General features: G+C 42.5%; 1 protein-coding gene across 1 annotated transcript in view; it reads left to right on the forward strand.

Moving 5' to 3' along the window:
• Window positions 1–10,553, forward strand: part of vwc2l (von Willebrand factor C domain containing 2 like) — a 38,413-nt gene extending 27,860 nt beyond the window's left edge. Inside the window, exon 4 of the mRNA XM_048599333.1 lies at window positions 9,805–10,553. Coding sequence (XP_048455290.1) covers window positions 9,805–9,956 — 152 coding nt within the window. The 3' untranslated portion in view covers window positions 9,957–10,553. The remainder of the gene's footprint in view (window positions 1–9,804) is intronic.
• The last annotated feature ends 3,971 nt before the right edge of the window (window positions 10,554–14,524 follow it).

The raw sequence follows: 14,524 nt of genomic DNA on the forward strand, positions 1-14,524 counted from the left end.
ATCCACCTAACCTGCATGTTTTTGGACTGTGAAAGGAAACAAAAACACACGGGGAGAATGTGCAAACTCCACACAGACATTCACCTGAGGCTGGAATCAAACCCAGGTCCCTGATGCTGTGAGGCAGCAGGGCTAACCACTGAGCCACCCTTAGGCTAGACCAGACTGCATCTCCAGGCTTATCACTTGGTTTCAGAATTCACACACACTCTGAGCCTACCTGGATGCTCACAGCATCCCAGCCTTGCATTGCCTTGCCTTGACTTGTTGCACTTTGCCTCCTTGGTCAGAGATACCAGACTCATGTTATTTCTGTAGTACCCTGATGTTTATCACTGAGACAAAGGCAGGAAGCCTGTCATGGCTGACAGCAAACCTCGGTCTATTCAAAAGCGATAGCCTTTGCTGGGGGTGGTCCTGGTGTATCAGTCTCCGATATCAGTCCAGGAGCCTACTGTCTGGATGCTGTCCAAGTGAGAAGTGAGAGGATGAATGTTGGGCAGCCTAGCAGCCCTACTGATGCTGCTTTTTCCCAGCCCCTTGCAATGAGGGAGGGACAGGTATTAAAGAAGATGAAAGTGGATGGCACAGGCACTCACCTGACCCTTCAACCTACCTACTCATCCTGTTGCATAGCACTTAACCCCTCAACCACCCGATACCCTACCCCACTCATCTCTATCCATCTGATCTGCTCTGCTGCCAGCTTCAGAACAGAAATCTCCTTGCCAGGAAATTTCCAGCGCTGTACTGATCCAAATACAAACGTGACTTTCTCATGTGGGCATTCAGGATTAGAAAATCTGGGCCTTTACATCCGCTAGCTGAGAATTTGCCCCCAGAATTCCATTGTTTCTAGTTTTATTGGGCTCCTTGATCAGTTGAACGCAGCCGACCTGTTAAGGGCAGTCACATACACCTCCTCTCTGAAGTTCAGCTGTTTTGTTCATGTTTAAGCCAAAGCTGTAATGAGAGTTTAGTGGGCCTGCTGGAAAGCAAACTGAGCATCAGTGAGCAGGTTATTGTGAAGCAAGTGTTGCTTGATAGCACTGTTGATGACCTCTTTTCTCATTTCACTAATGATCAAGAGTAGACTGATGGGGATGTAATTGGCCACGTTGGATTTGTCTTCCTTTTTGTTTAGAGGATATAGCTGGGCAAGTTTCCACGTTGCCGGGTAGATGCCAGTGCTGTAGCTGGATAACTCTGCTACTTTGAACAAGATACTGGCTTTACAGAAGGAGAAATAAGGGACATGTTTTAGATTTAGATTTAGATTTTATTGTCACGTGAAAACAAGAGTACAGTGAAAAGTGTACAGAGTTGTCATTCTCTGGTGCCAACTTAGTATACATGATGGAGTAAGTTGAGTATTGAGGTGAGAATGGGAGAGAATGAATTCAATAGTTTAAGAAAAATGCAGTGTAACAAATTAGCTGAAATCATCCATAACACCATTATGTTTTTGTATTGATATTCTTTAGGTGTAATTAATAATTTTATGACCTACACAATCCATATTGCTGGACCGAAGCTTCAAGCAAATAATTCAAATGTTTTGCAATGACGCATTATTGGAAAATAGTTAACAGCAGCGTGCATTGCTGCGCAATTCATTTAATGATCTATCAGAATTTGTGTAGCAAAAGAATGTATACAATAACTTGCCAGAGATATCAGCTTTCAGAGTGCTTGGGAAAGATCTCGCTGCTTGCTTTGGCATTCGAGTTATTAGTCTTCCATAGCCATGTTAGGCTGACCAACTTTCCCGTCCTAGTAGGGCTGTTTATTAATATTTATATCTGTGATAGGTTTACAGGATGTAAGTGATAGCCTTAGAAAGAGCATGTGGCACATTTGGACAGACAGCCAATGGATATATGTCTCCAATCACAAAATGCTAATACAATCAACAGGTTCAGGTGAAATTATAAAACAAAAGGCCAGCTTTGGACATACCCGAGCCTCAGGATTAGACTAAAATCCAAATACTGTGGATGGTGGACACTGAAACTGCTGTAGAAACTCAGTGGGTCTGGCACCATTTGTGGAGAGAGAAACAAAGTTAATGTCTCGAGTCTGGTGCAACCCCACCACCTCCCGCACCACCACCCCCCACCCGCCCAGTCTGTTCATTTGAATTCTGAAGAAATCATATTGTTCTTGAAATGTTAACTTTGTTTCTGTGTCTCCACAGACGTTGCCAGACCTGCTGAGCTTCTCCAGCACATTTTTTTTTTATGTTCACGTTTAGATTACTACCCCGTAATCACTTACGAGTAACTCTCATCGCTTGTAATAAGTACTGTTTGAATTTGGCTTGGCTGTTTTATTCTGTTGTGTGTGCTGTGACTGTGCTGCACCACAACTACCATTCCATGGTTGTGATCATATTCAAAACTAATTATGAGGAACTAGACAGAATGCACAGCATAGAAATGGGATACTCGGACCAACTAAACATTCGAACCTCCTCCCACCCTATCTCATCTCCCCATATCCTTTCTTTTTATATGCCTTTCTCCCACGTGTGATAATCTGACCTATGTAGAGGCATTACAAAATAGGGAAACAATTGGCCATTTGGCCCATCAAGCCTGCTCTGCCATTCCACATGATTGTGGTCGATCCTTTACCTTAACACCATACTCCCACTGTCTTCCCCCTTGGTGCCTTTAGCATCTGGAAATCCACCTATGACCGTCTGCAGGAATGCATCTATGCTAGTCACTTCAGCTGTTCCCAGAGATAGCAAGTTCCATATTTGTTCTCTATCTGATAAATTCAGCAAGAATTTTTTTTATTACTGACTATCTTTTATTTATGGCTTATATCTTGAAAATTGCCCACATTTCCCTTTGTAATATGATGTAATTTTAAAACTGGGTGACTTATAACATCAGCTTTATTATTTCTGTAATTGGCTTGCTGAATTAACAGAAGGCCCTGCATGTTCTAGTTATTGGAAGTGAAACATGCAATCAAGCAATCAAACCATACGACAGAGATTTTGTGGCTGTATAAATCAATTTGTTAACTCTACAAAATCAACAGAAGTTTTCATTTGCTCGCAGAATATCTGACCTCCCTTCTTCTCAGACACACAACAATGAAATGTCTAATGCTTTATCTATGTTATAGTTGAAGCCCTTTCATTTTTAAAGAGTTTTCTTTCATTGAAATCCTTGTGTGGTGGCAACACAGATACTAAATAGGCTTAGAGACAAGAGTAAAAACTGAAAGAACTGCGGATGCTGTACATCAGGAACAAAAACAAAAGTTGCTGGAAAAGCTCAGTAGGTCTGGCAGCACCTGTGAAGAAAAAGTCAAAGTTTACGTTTTGGACCCGGTGACCCTTCCTCAGAACCCGAAATGTTAACCGTAATTTTTTTGTCACAGATGCTGCCAGACCTGTTGAGCTTTTCCAGCAACTTATGTTTTTGTGTAAGAGACAAGAGTACTGGAGAGTGGTTGTCTCTCAGACTAGATTAAAGCAAGCAACAATGTCCTCCAGGGGTCAGTATAAGAGCTAGTGCTCTGTTTGTTATTTAAGGCACATGTCAAAAGAACAATGCCAAGCGAGAGGTGAAGAGAAATTTTCTTTCCACACAATGAGTTGTTGTGGTCTGGAACACACTTCCTGAAAGGTTGAGTGAAACAGATTTGTTAATAATGTCCCAAAAGAAATTTGGATATCGACTTGAAAAGAAATATTTACATGCCCCCACAGAGACAGAACAGGGGACTGGGACTAGTTAAATTGATCTTTGGAACAGCCTCAATCACCACAATGGGCTGAATGGCCTCTTATTTGCATCCATGAGGTACTGTTGACCATCAGCAACAGCACAATATTCAAACCCAATCTGTAAGCTCATGGTCTGGTATATCTCATGGATCAAAGTAGGAATACCAAGGACTGGAGTGTCAACCTAATGAGGCTCCTACACAGGACTATTTGTATGCCAGACAGCATAAACAGCAAGTGATGGACAGGCTTAAGCGATCCTACAGCCAATGGATCAAATCTAACTCTGCAGTCTTTCCACATCCAGTCGTGGATGGTAGTGGACAGTTAAGCAGCAAGCAGGAAGAGGAGTCTCCACGCATATTCCCATCCTCAATAATGGGGGGGCCCAGCACATCAGTAAGGCTGAAGCATTCGCAACAGTCTTCAGACAGAAGTAGATGATCCATCTCAGCCTCCTCCAGCAGTCCCAAGCATCACAGATGCCAGTCTTCAGCCAATTTCTTTCACATCATGTGATATCAAGAAACGGCTGAAGATACTGGATACTGCAAAAGCAATGGGCCCTGGACAATCGTACTGGAACTGTGTACTCCTGAATTAGCTATGCATGAGCTTAGCTGTTCCAGTACAGATATAACACTGACAACCACCTGATGATGTGGAAAAGTGCCAAGATCTATCCTGTCTACAAAAACAAGTAAAAATCAAAACTGGCTAATTACCAATCTATCCCTCTACTCTTGATCATCAGTAAAGAAGAGATAATCAACAGTGCTATCAAGCAGCACTTCCTGAGCAATAACCTGCTTACTAACACTCAGTTCGAGTTCCACCAGGATTTCTCAGCTCCTGACCTCATTACAGCCTTTGTTCAAATGTGACAAGAGAGCTGAATTCCAGAGGTGAAATCAGACTGATTGACTTTGACATCAAAGCAGCATTTGATAAAGTGGAGCATTAAGGAGCAAAACAGGAGTCAGTATGAATCAGGTGGAATCCTAATACTGGTTTGAGTCATACTCAGCATAAAGGAAATATTTTGTGGTTCTTAGAGGTCAAATGTCAGTGCCAGGAAAGTGCCCCACCATCTTCATCTACTTCTTCCATACTTTAGGGATAGTCAGCATGGCTTTGTGCATGGGAAATCGTTTCTCACAAATTCAATTGAGTTTTCTGAGGACATAAACAAAAAGATCAATGAAGGCAGAGCAGTAGATGTTGTCTACATGGACTTTAGTTAAGTCTTTGACAAAGTTCCGCATTGTAAACTGGGTTAGATCATGTGGGATTCAGGGAGGGCTTGACAATTGGATACAAAATTGGCCAGACAGTAGGATGCAGAGAACGATGGTGGAGGGTTGTGTTTTTGGAGTGGAGACCTGTTACCAGGAGTGTTCTACAGGCATCGGTGCTGGGTCCACTGTTGTTTATCGTTTATATAAACAATTTGAATGTGAATTTAGGAGGCATAGTTAGTAAGTTTGTAGATGACATCAAAATTGGTAGTATAGCCATCAATGAAGAAGGTTATCTAAAATTACAAAGAGATCTTGATCGATTGGGCCAGTGGGCTAAGGATTGGCAAATGGAGTTCAACTTGGATAAATGCGAGGTAAAGTGAACAAGGACAGGACTTATACAGTAATGGCCAGGAGTGTTGTTGAACAAAGAGACCTAGGGGTTCAAGTACATAGTTCTTTGAAAGTTGTGTCACAGGTAGACAGGGTGGTTAAGCAGGCATTTAGCATGCTTGCCTTCATTGGTCAGATCATTGAGTATGGGAGTTGAGATGTTATATTGAGGTTGTACAGGATGGGTGTTGGTGAGGCCACTTTTGGAGTACTGTGTACAGTTCTGTTCACCCTCCTATAGAAAGGACATTATTAAATTGGAGAGGGTTCAGAAAAAAAAATCACCAGGATGTTGCAGGAACTGGAGAGTTTGAGTTATAAGGAGAGCCCCGATAGGCTGAGACATTTTTCACTGTAGGAGATTGAGGGGTTACTTTGGAGAGGTTTATAAAATCATAAGGAGCATAGATGAGTTGAATAAGCGAAGGCTTTTTTTCCCCTGGGGTGGGGAGTTCAAAACTTGGGGGCATATTTTTAAGGTGAGTGGAGAAAGATTTAAAAGGGACCTGAGGTGTAACTTTTTCACACAGATGGTTGTTTGAATGTGGAATAAATTGTCAGAGGAAGTGGTAGATGCAGGTACAGTTACAACATTTAAAAGATATTTGGACAGGTATATGAAGAGGAAAGAATTACAGAGATATGGGCTTAACTTAGGCAAATGGGACTATTTTAGTTTCAGAAACTTGGTCAATGTGGACTATTGGGACCAACTAGAGAGCAGGCCAACTGAGACTGGATACTGCGTAATTTGAAGGGATTCATTGCCAATCTAGCTGTGCAAGACCCCTTGGAGATGAGCGACCATAATATGATAGAATTTTTTATCAAGATGGAGAGTGAGGTTGTTGATTCGGAGACTAGGGTGTTGATTCTTAGTAAAGGAAACTATGAAGATATGAGGCATGAGTTGGCCTTGACAGATTGGGGAGAGTTACTCAAAGGGTTGACAGTGGATAGGTAATGGCAAACGTTCAAGGAATGCGTGGGGGAACTGCACCAACTGTTTATTCCTGTCTTTTGCAAAAGCAAAATGGGTAAGAGGGCCAATCCATGGCTTACAAAGGAAATTAGAGATAATATCCGATCCAAGGAAGAAGCAGACAGATTGGCCACGAAAAATAATAAATCTGAGGATTGGGAGCAGTTTGGAATTCAGCAAAGAATGACCAAGGGATTGATTAAGAAGCGTAAAATACAGTATGAAAGTAAGCTTGCAGGGAACATGAAGACTGATGCTAAGACTTTCTACAGGTACATGAAGAGAAAGAGATTGGTGAAGATAAATGTAGGTTCCCTACAGACAGAAATGGGGGAATGTATAATAGAAACAAAGAAATGGTTGAGGAACTAAGTACATACTTCGGTTCTTTCTTCACAAAAGAGGACACAAATCAGATACCAGAAATGTTGGAGAATGCAAGATTTAATGACCGGGAAGAATTGAGGGAGACCAATGTTAGTAAAGAAATGGTGCTGGGAAAATTAATGGGATTGAAGGCAGATAAATCCCTACGGCCTGATAATCTACATCCCAGAGTACTTAAGGAAGTGGCTGTAGAAATATTGGATGCATTGGTCATCTTCCAGGATCCTATAGACTCTGGAACAGTCCCTGCAGATTGGAAGGTAGCTAATGTCACTCCAGTATTCAAAAAGGGAGGTAGAGAGAAAATGGGGTATTATAGACCAATAAGCCTAACATCAGTCGTGGGGAAAATTCTCAAATCCATTATCAAGGACTTTATAACAGAGCATTTAGAAAGCAATGACAGGATCAGACGGGGTCAGCATGGATTTATGAAGGGGAATTCTATGAAGATATAACTAGCAGCGTTGACAAGGGGAGCTAGTCGATATGGTATATTTGGACTTTCAGAAAGCATTTGACAAAGTCCCGCATAAGAGATTATTGTGCAAGATTAAAGCGCATGGCACTGGGGAAAGCGTATTGAGTTGGATAGAAAACTGGTTGGCAGAAAAAAAACAAAGAGTAGGAATTAATGGGTCCTTTTCAAATTGGCAGGCAATAACTAGAGGGGTGCCACAGGGATCGGTGCTGGGACCCCAGCTATTCACAGTATATATTAATGACTTGGATGAGGGAACAAAATGTAACATCTCAAAGTTTGCAATCATACCAAGTTGGGTGGGAGGGTGAACTGTGACAAGGATGCAGAGATCCTTCAGCATGATCTCAACAGGTTGGGTGAGTGGGCAAATCAATGGCAGATGCAGTATAATCTGGATAAATGTGAGGTTATTCACTTTGGAAGCAAAAACAAGAAGGCAGTTTACTACCTAACTGGCTGTAAATTGGGAGAGGGGAGTGTGCAGTGAGACCTGGGTGTCCTTGTGCACCAGTCACTGAAGGTAAACATGCAGTGCAGCGGGCGGTAAAGAAGGCAAATGGTATGTTGGTCTTCACTGCGAGAGGTTTTGAGTACAGGAGCTGGGATGTGTTACTGCAGTTGTACAGAGCCTTGGTGAGACCACATCTAGAATATTGTGTGCAGTTTTGTCTCCTTTTCTGAGGAAGGATGCTCTTGCTCTCGAGGGAGTGCAGCGAAGGTTTACCAGGCTGATTTCAGGGATGGCAGGTCTGACGTATGTGGAGAGATTGACTAGGTTATGATTGTTTCCACTGGAGTTCAGACGAATGGGGGGGAAATCTCATAGAGAATTATAAAATTCTAACAGGACTAGACAGGGTAGATGCAGGGAGGATGTTTCTGATGGTGGGTGTGTACAGAACCAGGGGTCATAGTACGAGGATTTGGGGCAGACCATTTAGGACGGAGATGAGGAGACATTTCTTTACCCAAAGAGTGGTGAGCCTGTGGAATTGCATTACCACAGGAAGTAGTTGATGCCAAAACATTGAATATATTCAAGAGGCGGCTAGATATAGCACTTGGGGGCGAATGGGATCAAAGGTCATGGGGAGAAAGCAGGATTAGGCTCTTGAGTTGGACGATCAGCAGTGATCGTGATGAATGGTGGAGCAGGCTCGAAGGGCCAAATGGCCTCCACTGGCTCCTATTTTCTATGTTTCCATGTCTGTTTCTGTGTGGTTTGACTGTATGACTCTAGCATCCAGCCAATAGTGGTCACTACTGATCACTAATGGTTACACAGCTTAGCACCAGATATACTGAAAGCTGTCCGTGCCCATTTGTGGAAAGACCCGCGCAGCATGTTGCCTCGGATGGAGCTCTTTAGTATGAAAAGGGACTGGATCAACTTTGGAGCAAAGAAGGTTGGGGCGGGGGGGATCCTGATTGAGGTATGTAAGATTATGAGAGGCATGGACAGGGTGGACAGAATGCAACTATTCTTTTTAATTGAAGGGTCAGTAACAAGGGGGCACACTTTTAGTGTGGAAAGAAGGAGGTTTAGAGGGGATTTGAGGAAAAAGGTATTCACTCGGAGTGTGGCGAGGGCCTGGACTGTCCTGCATGGGAGGATAGTTGAGGTGGGTAGCCTCGCACCCTTTAAATAATATTTTGATGAGCACTTGAAATTTCAAAACATTCAAGGCTATGGGCCTAGTGCTGGAAAGTGAGTCTAGTGTAGATTTAGCATAATTTTTGGGGATACAGACCCGATGGGCTTAAGAACTTCTTCTGTACTGTATGATACCCCACCCCCCCCAAGTCACACACCAACCTGATTTGTATCTATATCACCATTCATTCACTATCACTGGGTCAAAATGCTGGAACTATTTTTCTAACAGCACTGTTTGTATATCTACCCCTCCAATAGACTGCAGCTCACCACACCTTCTCAAAAATAATTAGGGATGGGCAGTAAATGCTGGCCCAGTCTGCAAAACCCACATACTATGAATGATGAATTAAAATAATTCATAACTATTTTAGCAGCACTCGGATCAATGTCTATACATGAAATGTGCCTGTGAACAAAACACCAAGTTGTGATGTTTAGATAAATGTCTACATGACAATGAATTCAGAATAACGAATAAACTAATGAGAGATTAAAACTAAACTGTTTCAATTTAATAGACCATTAAATCACTATCTAATTAAATTTGCTAAATATGTTAAAGACCAGTTTATAAAGATAAGCCATATCTGTATTTTGAGTTCATTACCCATATTAAGGTATTTATGACTTTACTGAAAGCATCTTGAATGTAGAAGTGTTTCAAGTGGGAGAAAGCATTTGCTGAATCTGGAGATAAGCACGATGGATGTCTGTAAAGAGGCAGGCTGTGATATTTTGCATACCCGAAGCATCAGCCTGGCATTTATGCAGATGTTGACTCACCAGTTTTTATCTCCAGTTTCGGATTTCATGCTTTAGATTTGCAGTTTTTAATTTAGCGATGTAATGGTTGTCCCTATTACTAATACTCTGTGCCCTGGTGCATCTGCTTCCTTTTTTTTTGTTTAGGTCCCAACTGTTTCGCAGGCTCCACAATAATCCCAGCAGGGAAGGAAGTCAAAGTAGATGACTGCACCATATGCTACTGCTCTCAGAATGGGGACTGGTGGAAGACAGAACGACAAGCTACGTGTGTCAAACGCGAATGTGAACGCCTGTGACCTGAAAGATGCAGCAAACTGTTCCACTGATAACTAACTGCCAGCAAAGCAGCACCTTAGTGTGCTGTATAGCCAAAAACAAATTGCCTAGCTCTATCCATTGCAATAGTCACCAGAAGATTTAGATTCCTGGAGCAAACACTGTTTGGTGAAACACTATTTTTTTACATTGTCGACCATCTCATTCTACCTGTGGGTGCCATTTCTTGTCGAAGATTAAATTGACTTTTTGACTGCTGATGACTGAGACGTTTTCACTTTGCAATTTTTAGGTCTGTTGCTATCGCTTCTTGTCTCACCTTAAGGATTTCTCCTTGTCCTTGACTCCACTGCCCATTTGCACTTACCATTAGAGGCTGTTTGCAGGCAAACTGTGATCAATTTAGAAATTCTGGATTTAGTTCAGTGATTTTCTCTACACTTTTGCTGTCTGCTTCATCTTCACTTGACGATCAACGGAGGGAAGCTGTCATATGAAAAGACTGTTCATTTTATAGTCTTATACACTGATGTTGTGCCTGAAAATGTAAATGAGAATATTCCAATGAAAACAATTTACAATGTGGAATTATAGCGCAACTGTACTTAGTGTGGCAAATAAGCATATATTATAAAATATATTATTTTGTTAAATATAAATTGTGACATTCTGCAGAATTCGTTTTAGTTGTCCTTTTTATTCCAAATGGCGCATCAATGTGGCAGACACAGACTGTTTACTGTTTCAGCTGCTGATGTTGTAATATTGGGTAATTAGTAGGGAGGAACACAGCCGGACCTAAATTTGACCTAGACACATGATCAGTGACAAGGTGAATATTGTACTCTTTGATGTGCAAGTGTAAGTTGTGGCTCAGTGGCTAGCATTCTCCATTTTGAGGTGAAAAGTCATGGGTTCTGTAATAACTCCACAGAGGCCGGTATCCTGTCTCCAAATCACCTTTTATATACACGTGGAGAGTCCTTGACACTGATCCAGCTCCTTCAGAGCCAGCCCTCAGAGTGAACTGGATGTCTGGGAAAAACATCTGTGGACTACGTTCAAGATCTCTAAGTGCTCCAATTTTGGCCTTTTATGTCATTAGCACATCATCTAGATAAATGGCGACCTGGGGTACACCTTGTAAAATGTTCTCTATTGTCCACTGAAAAATAGCACAGGCTGACGATACCCCAAATGCCTGTCTCATATATTGGTGCAAACCCTTATGGGTATTAATTGTAACATACTTCTGGGAATCCTCAGATAACTGTAATTGCAAGTGTGCATGGCTCATATCCAGTTTTGTGGAGGACAGCCCCCCTGCCAGCTTTGCATATAAAGCCTCTATGCAAGATATTGGTTATTTATCCAGCTGCAAAACGTGGTTTACCATTTGTTTAAAATTCCCACAAAGGTGAACCAACCCATTGGGTTTCACAATTGGTACGACCGGTGCTGCCCACTCCACAATGGATTGATTTCATGATTCCTTCGTTTTCCGGCCTTCTGATTTCTGGCCTTTCCTTTTGCCCTTAAGGCAAATGGTACTGGGCAGGCCTTGCAGAATCATGGAATTGCTTCCTGGTCAATATGCAAGGTAGCCTTGGCTCCTTTGATAGTCCCTAGACATTCCTGAAAAATTTCTGGGTATTTCATTAGGACTTCACTCAGGCAGCCATTTTCTAATCGAAAAATGTTGAACCAATCTCGGTTAATCTTTCTCAACTAATTTTGCTCCATCGAGCTTGGGCCTGAGCCTTTTCCTACAATCAGTGGTAACTGAACCAGCTGCTTGTCATAAGAGACTGGAACTGAAATTGTACCCTTAATTTGTAAAGGTTCCCCGGTACAGGTTCTCACTCTAGCTGAGGTCTTGCGCAAATTTAAGGGTTGAAATCTGAACCAAATTTTGTTAAAGATTAGTTCTGCAATCACTGAAATGTCCACGCCAGTTATTGACCTCCATTAGAACCGGTTGACCATTTAAAAGGCGTTTATTTGGATTGGGTCTGATTTGGATGTTGCTAAGCAGTTTAACTATTCCAAACCAGATGTAGGTGGGCTTTCCAGGGTGTACACTCTCCTCAATACTGGCCTATGAGTTCTCTTACTCAATTTAGGTCTAATGGGACCCTTTTGCTGTCTCGAGTCCACATACCGGTAGCAACCACAACGGCTCGCTGGCCCAGATCCTGAAGAAAATTTTAACCATTTGGCTGAGGCTTGGCTTTGTTTTGGGGTTTTGCTGTGGGCTGACCCAGAGTCCCTCTGGTCAGGATATGCGCTGAGTGAAGCTAAGGAATTGCCTTCGCTCAAGTGCTGTTCCCCAAGTTCAGTCGGACTGCTAAGGGTGGTCCACTTCCATCAGAATCCCCTACAACTCATATGTTCCACTTGTCACATTTTCTAATGATAAAGTCAGTTGTAGTGCCTGTTTGAAGTCCACTTGGGCTTCAGCTAGTTGGCACTTTTGCGTGGTTACATCATTAATCTCACTCTCATCACCACTGAAATAACTCCACAGAGGCCGGTACCCTGTTACCAAGTCATCCTTTATTTACATGTGGAAAGTCCTTGAACTAATCCAGCTCTCAGAGTGAACAGAATGTCTGACACTCCTGTTCTTGTCTGTCAGCCAGGGCTCCCTGATTGAACCAGATTAACAGCCCCAATCAGGGAACTCATATTTTATGAGGTCGACCTGGCTGACCTCGTTACAATCACTACAGTTTCAAGTCCCCCTCTGGCACAAATTATTGACTAACATTTCACTGAGGTAGTCTTGATTTGTTGGAGGTACTATCCTTCAGACGAAACAATTTGGGATGGAGTTTGTGAGGTAGGTGACTACACTAAAGTCGGCAACAACAGCATCAGGTAAGGTATGAGTGGTGCTATTAATTATAGTTCTGAGCTAAAGACCACCAATGATTTTTGGTCCATCATGCCTTTCCCTGCATTATCAAAACTCATTGGTGATAGCTGGTTATTTAACTCATTTCGTGTGGGACTTCATTGTATATAAATTTGCTCCTTCATAACAATTGTAATTAATTTCATGAGGTTCATGTTATAAGGTATCATTAAATGTAAGTCTTTTCTGTGGTTTGCAGTGGAATGTTTCAGACTTAGGCTTTAAAAAGTACTGATGTTACTGAGTGCAATCTCCTTCACAGTTTTTCTTGTGGGATGTGACAGATCATGCTAAGACTTGTACAGAAAAACCCAAAGTTTGAATCCATCGTGTCACTTAAATTTTTATTTCATCATTTTGACTTCCTCCCAAAGAAGGTGCCAATCCATATTTCAAGGGCCTTCAATGCATTGGAATAGCTACCCCGCCACAGGATGAAGATTTAGATTTTCACTCCGAGAATTGGGAGTCAGGCCACATGTCCATACAAAACCCTAAGAGGTGCCCGTTCCCAAGGAATGCTGATCAGAAAGCTGGCCTGAAGACTCTGGCACTGTGTTCAAAGTTTCATAAGAAAGATTGAAACAGAAAACATCCATTGTGCTCACATCCCTTCGTTCTATATTCCTCATCCATGCCAAACTATGTTTTGTACCCATGCCCATGGCCCTTCACACCACCTGACCCACCCAATGCCCATCTATCCATCTCCCATGGACCGTTCCACCAACTTCCACCCATCATCCTTACCCCCATCATGTACCATGCTAACTCATTGAGCATCCTGGATGGGTGCAATTCCAACAGGCATTGGCACTACCTACGACAAAGCAGCCCACTTGAATGGCATCCATCCACCTTCAACATTGACACCCTCCACCACTGAGGTACAGTGGCAGCAGCATGTAGCATTTATAAGATGCTTTTCGACAATCACCAAGACTCCTTTGATAGTACTATTGAAACCCACAACCACTCCCATCCAGAAGGTCAATGACAGCAAGCTGCAAGCAAGACCTGCAATGCTTTTCTCAATGCAGAATAGGCTGTGATATGGAAATTTGAGTAATGTGGGTCTCAGATGCTTGTGAATTTTTTTAATTTCCTTCTTGGGATATGGTCATTATTGGCTATTATTGACTATTCCTAATTGTCCTTCAGAGGGTAGTGGTTAACCTCTTTCTTAAAACTATTGTAGTCATTGAGCTGCAGGGACACCCACAATGCTGAGGGAATTCCAGGATTTTGACCCAGCGACAGTGAAGGAATAGCAACATATTTCTTAAGTCAGGACAGTTTGTGGTTTAGAGGCAAATTTGCACGTGGTGTTCCCAGAATCTGCTGCCCTTGTCCTTCTCGATGGTGAAGGTTGTGGGTTTCAATGCTGGTGTCAAAGGATCTTTGGTGAATTTCTGCAGTGCGTCTTGTAGATAGTACACACTGCTGCTACTGAGCGTCAGTGGTGGAGGGAGTGGACGTTTGTGGGTGTGGTGCCAATCAAATGGGCTGCTGGATGGTGTCAAGCTTCTTGAGTGTTGTTGGGGCTGCGCCTATCCAGGCAAGTGGAGAGTATTCCATCATACTCCTGACTTGTGCCTTGTAGATGGTGGGGAGGCTTTGGGGAGTCAACTAATGAGACACCACAGAATTCCGAGACTCTGACCTACTCTC

This window comes from Rhincodon typus, chromosome 7 (genome assembly GCF_021869965.1).
Source record: "Rhincodon typus isolate 14 chromosome 7, sRhiTyp1.1, whole genome shotgun sequence".
In the NCBI taxonomy this organism is placed as follows: Eukaryota; Metazoa; Chordata; class Chondrichthyes; order Orectolobiformes; family Rhincodontidae; genus Rhincodon; species Rhincodon typus.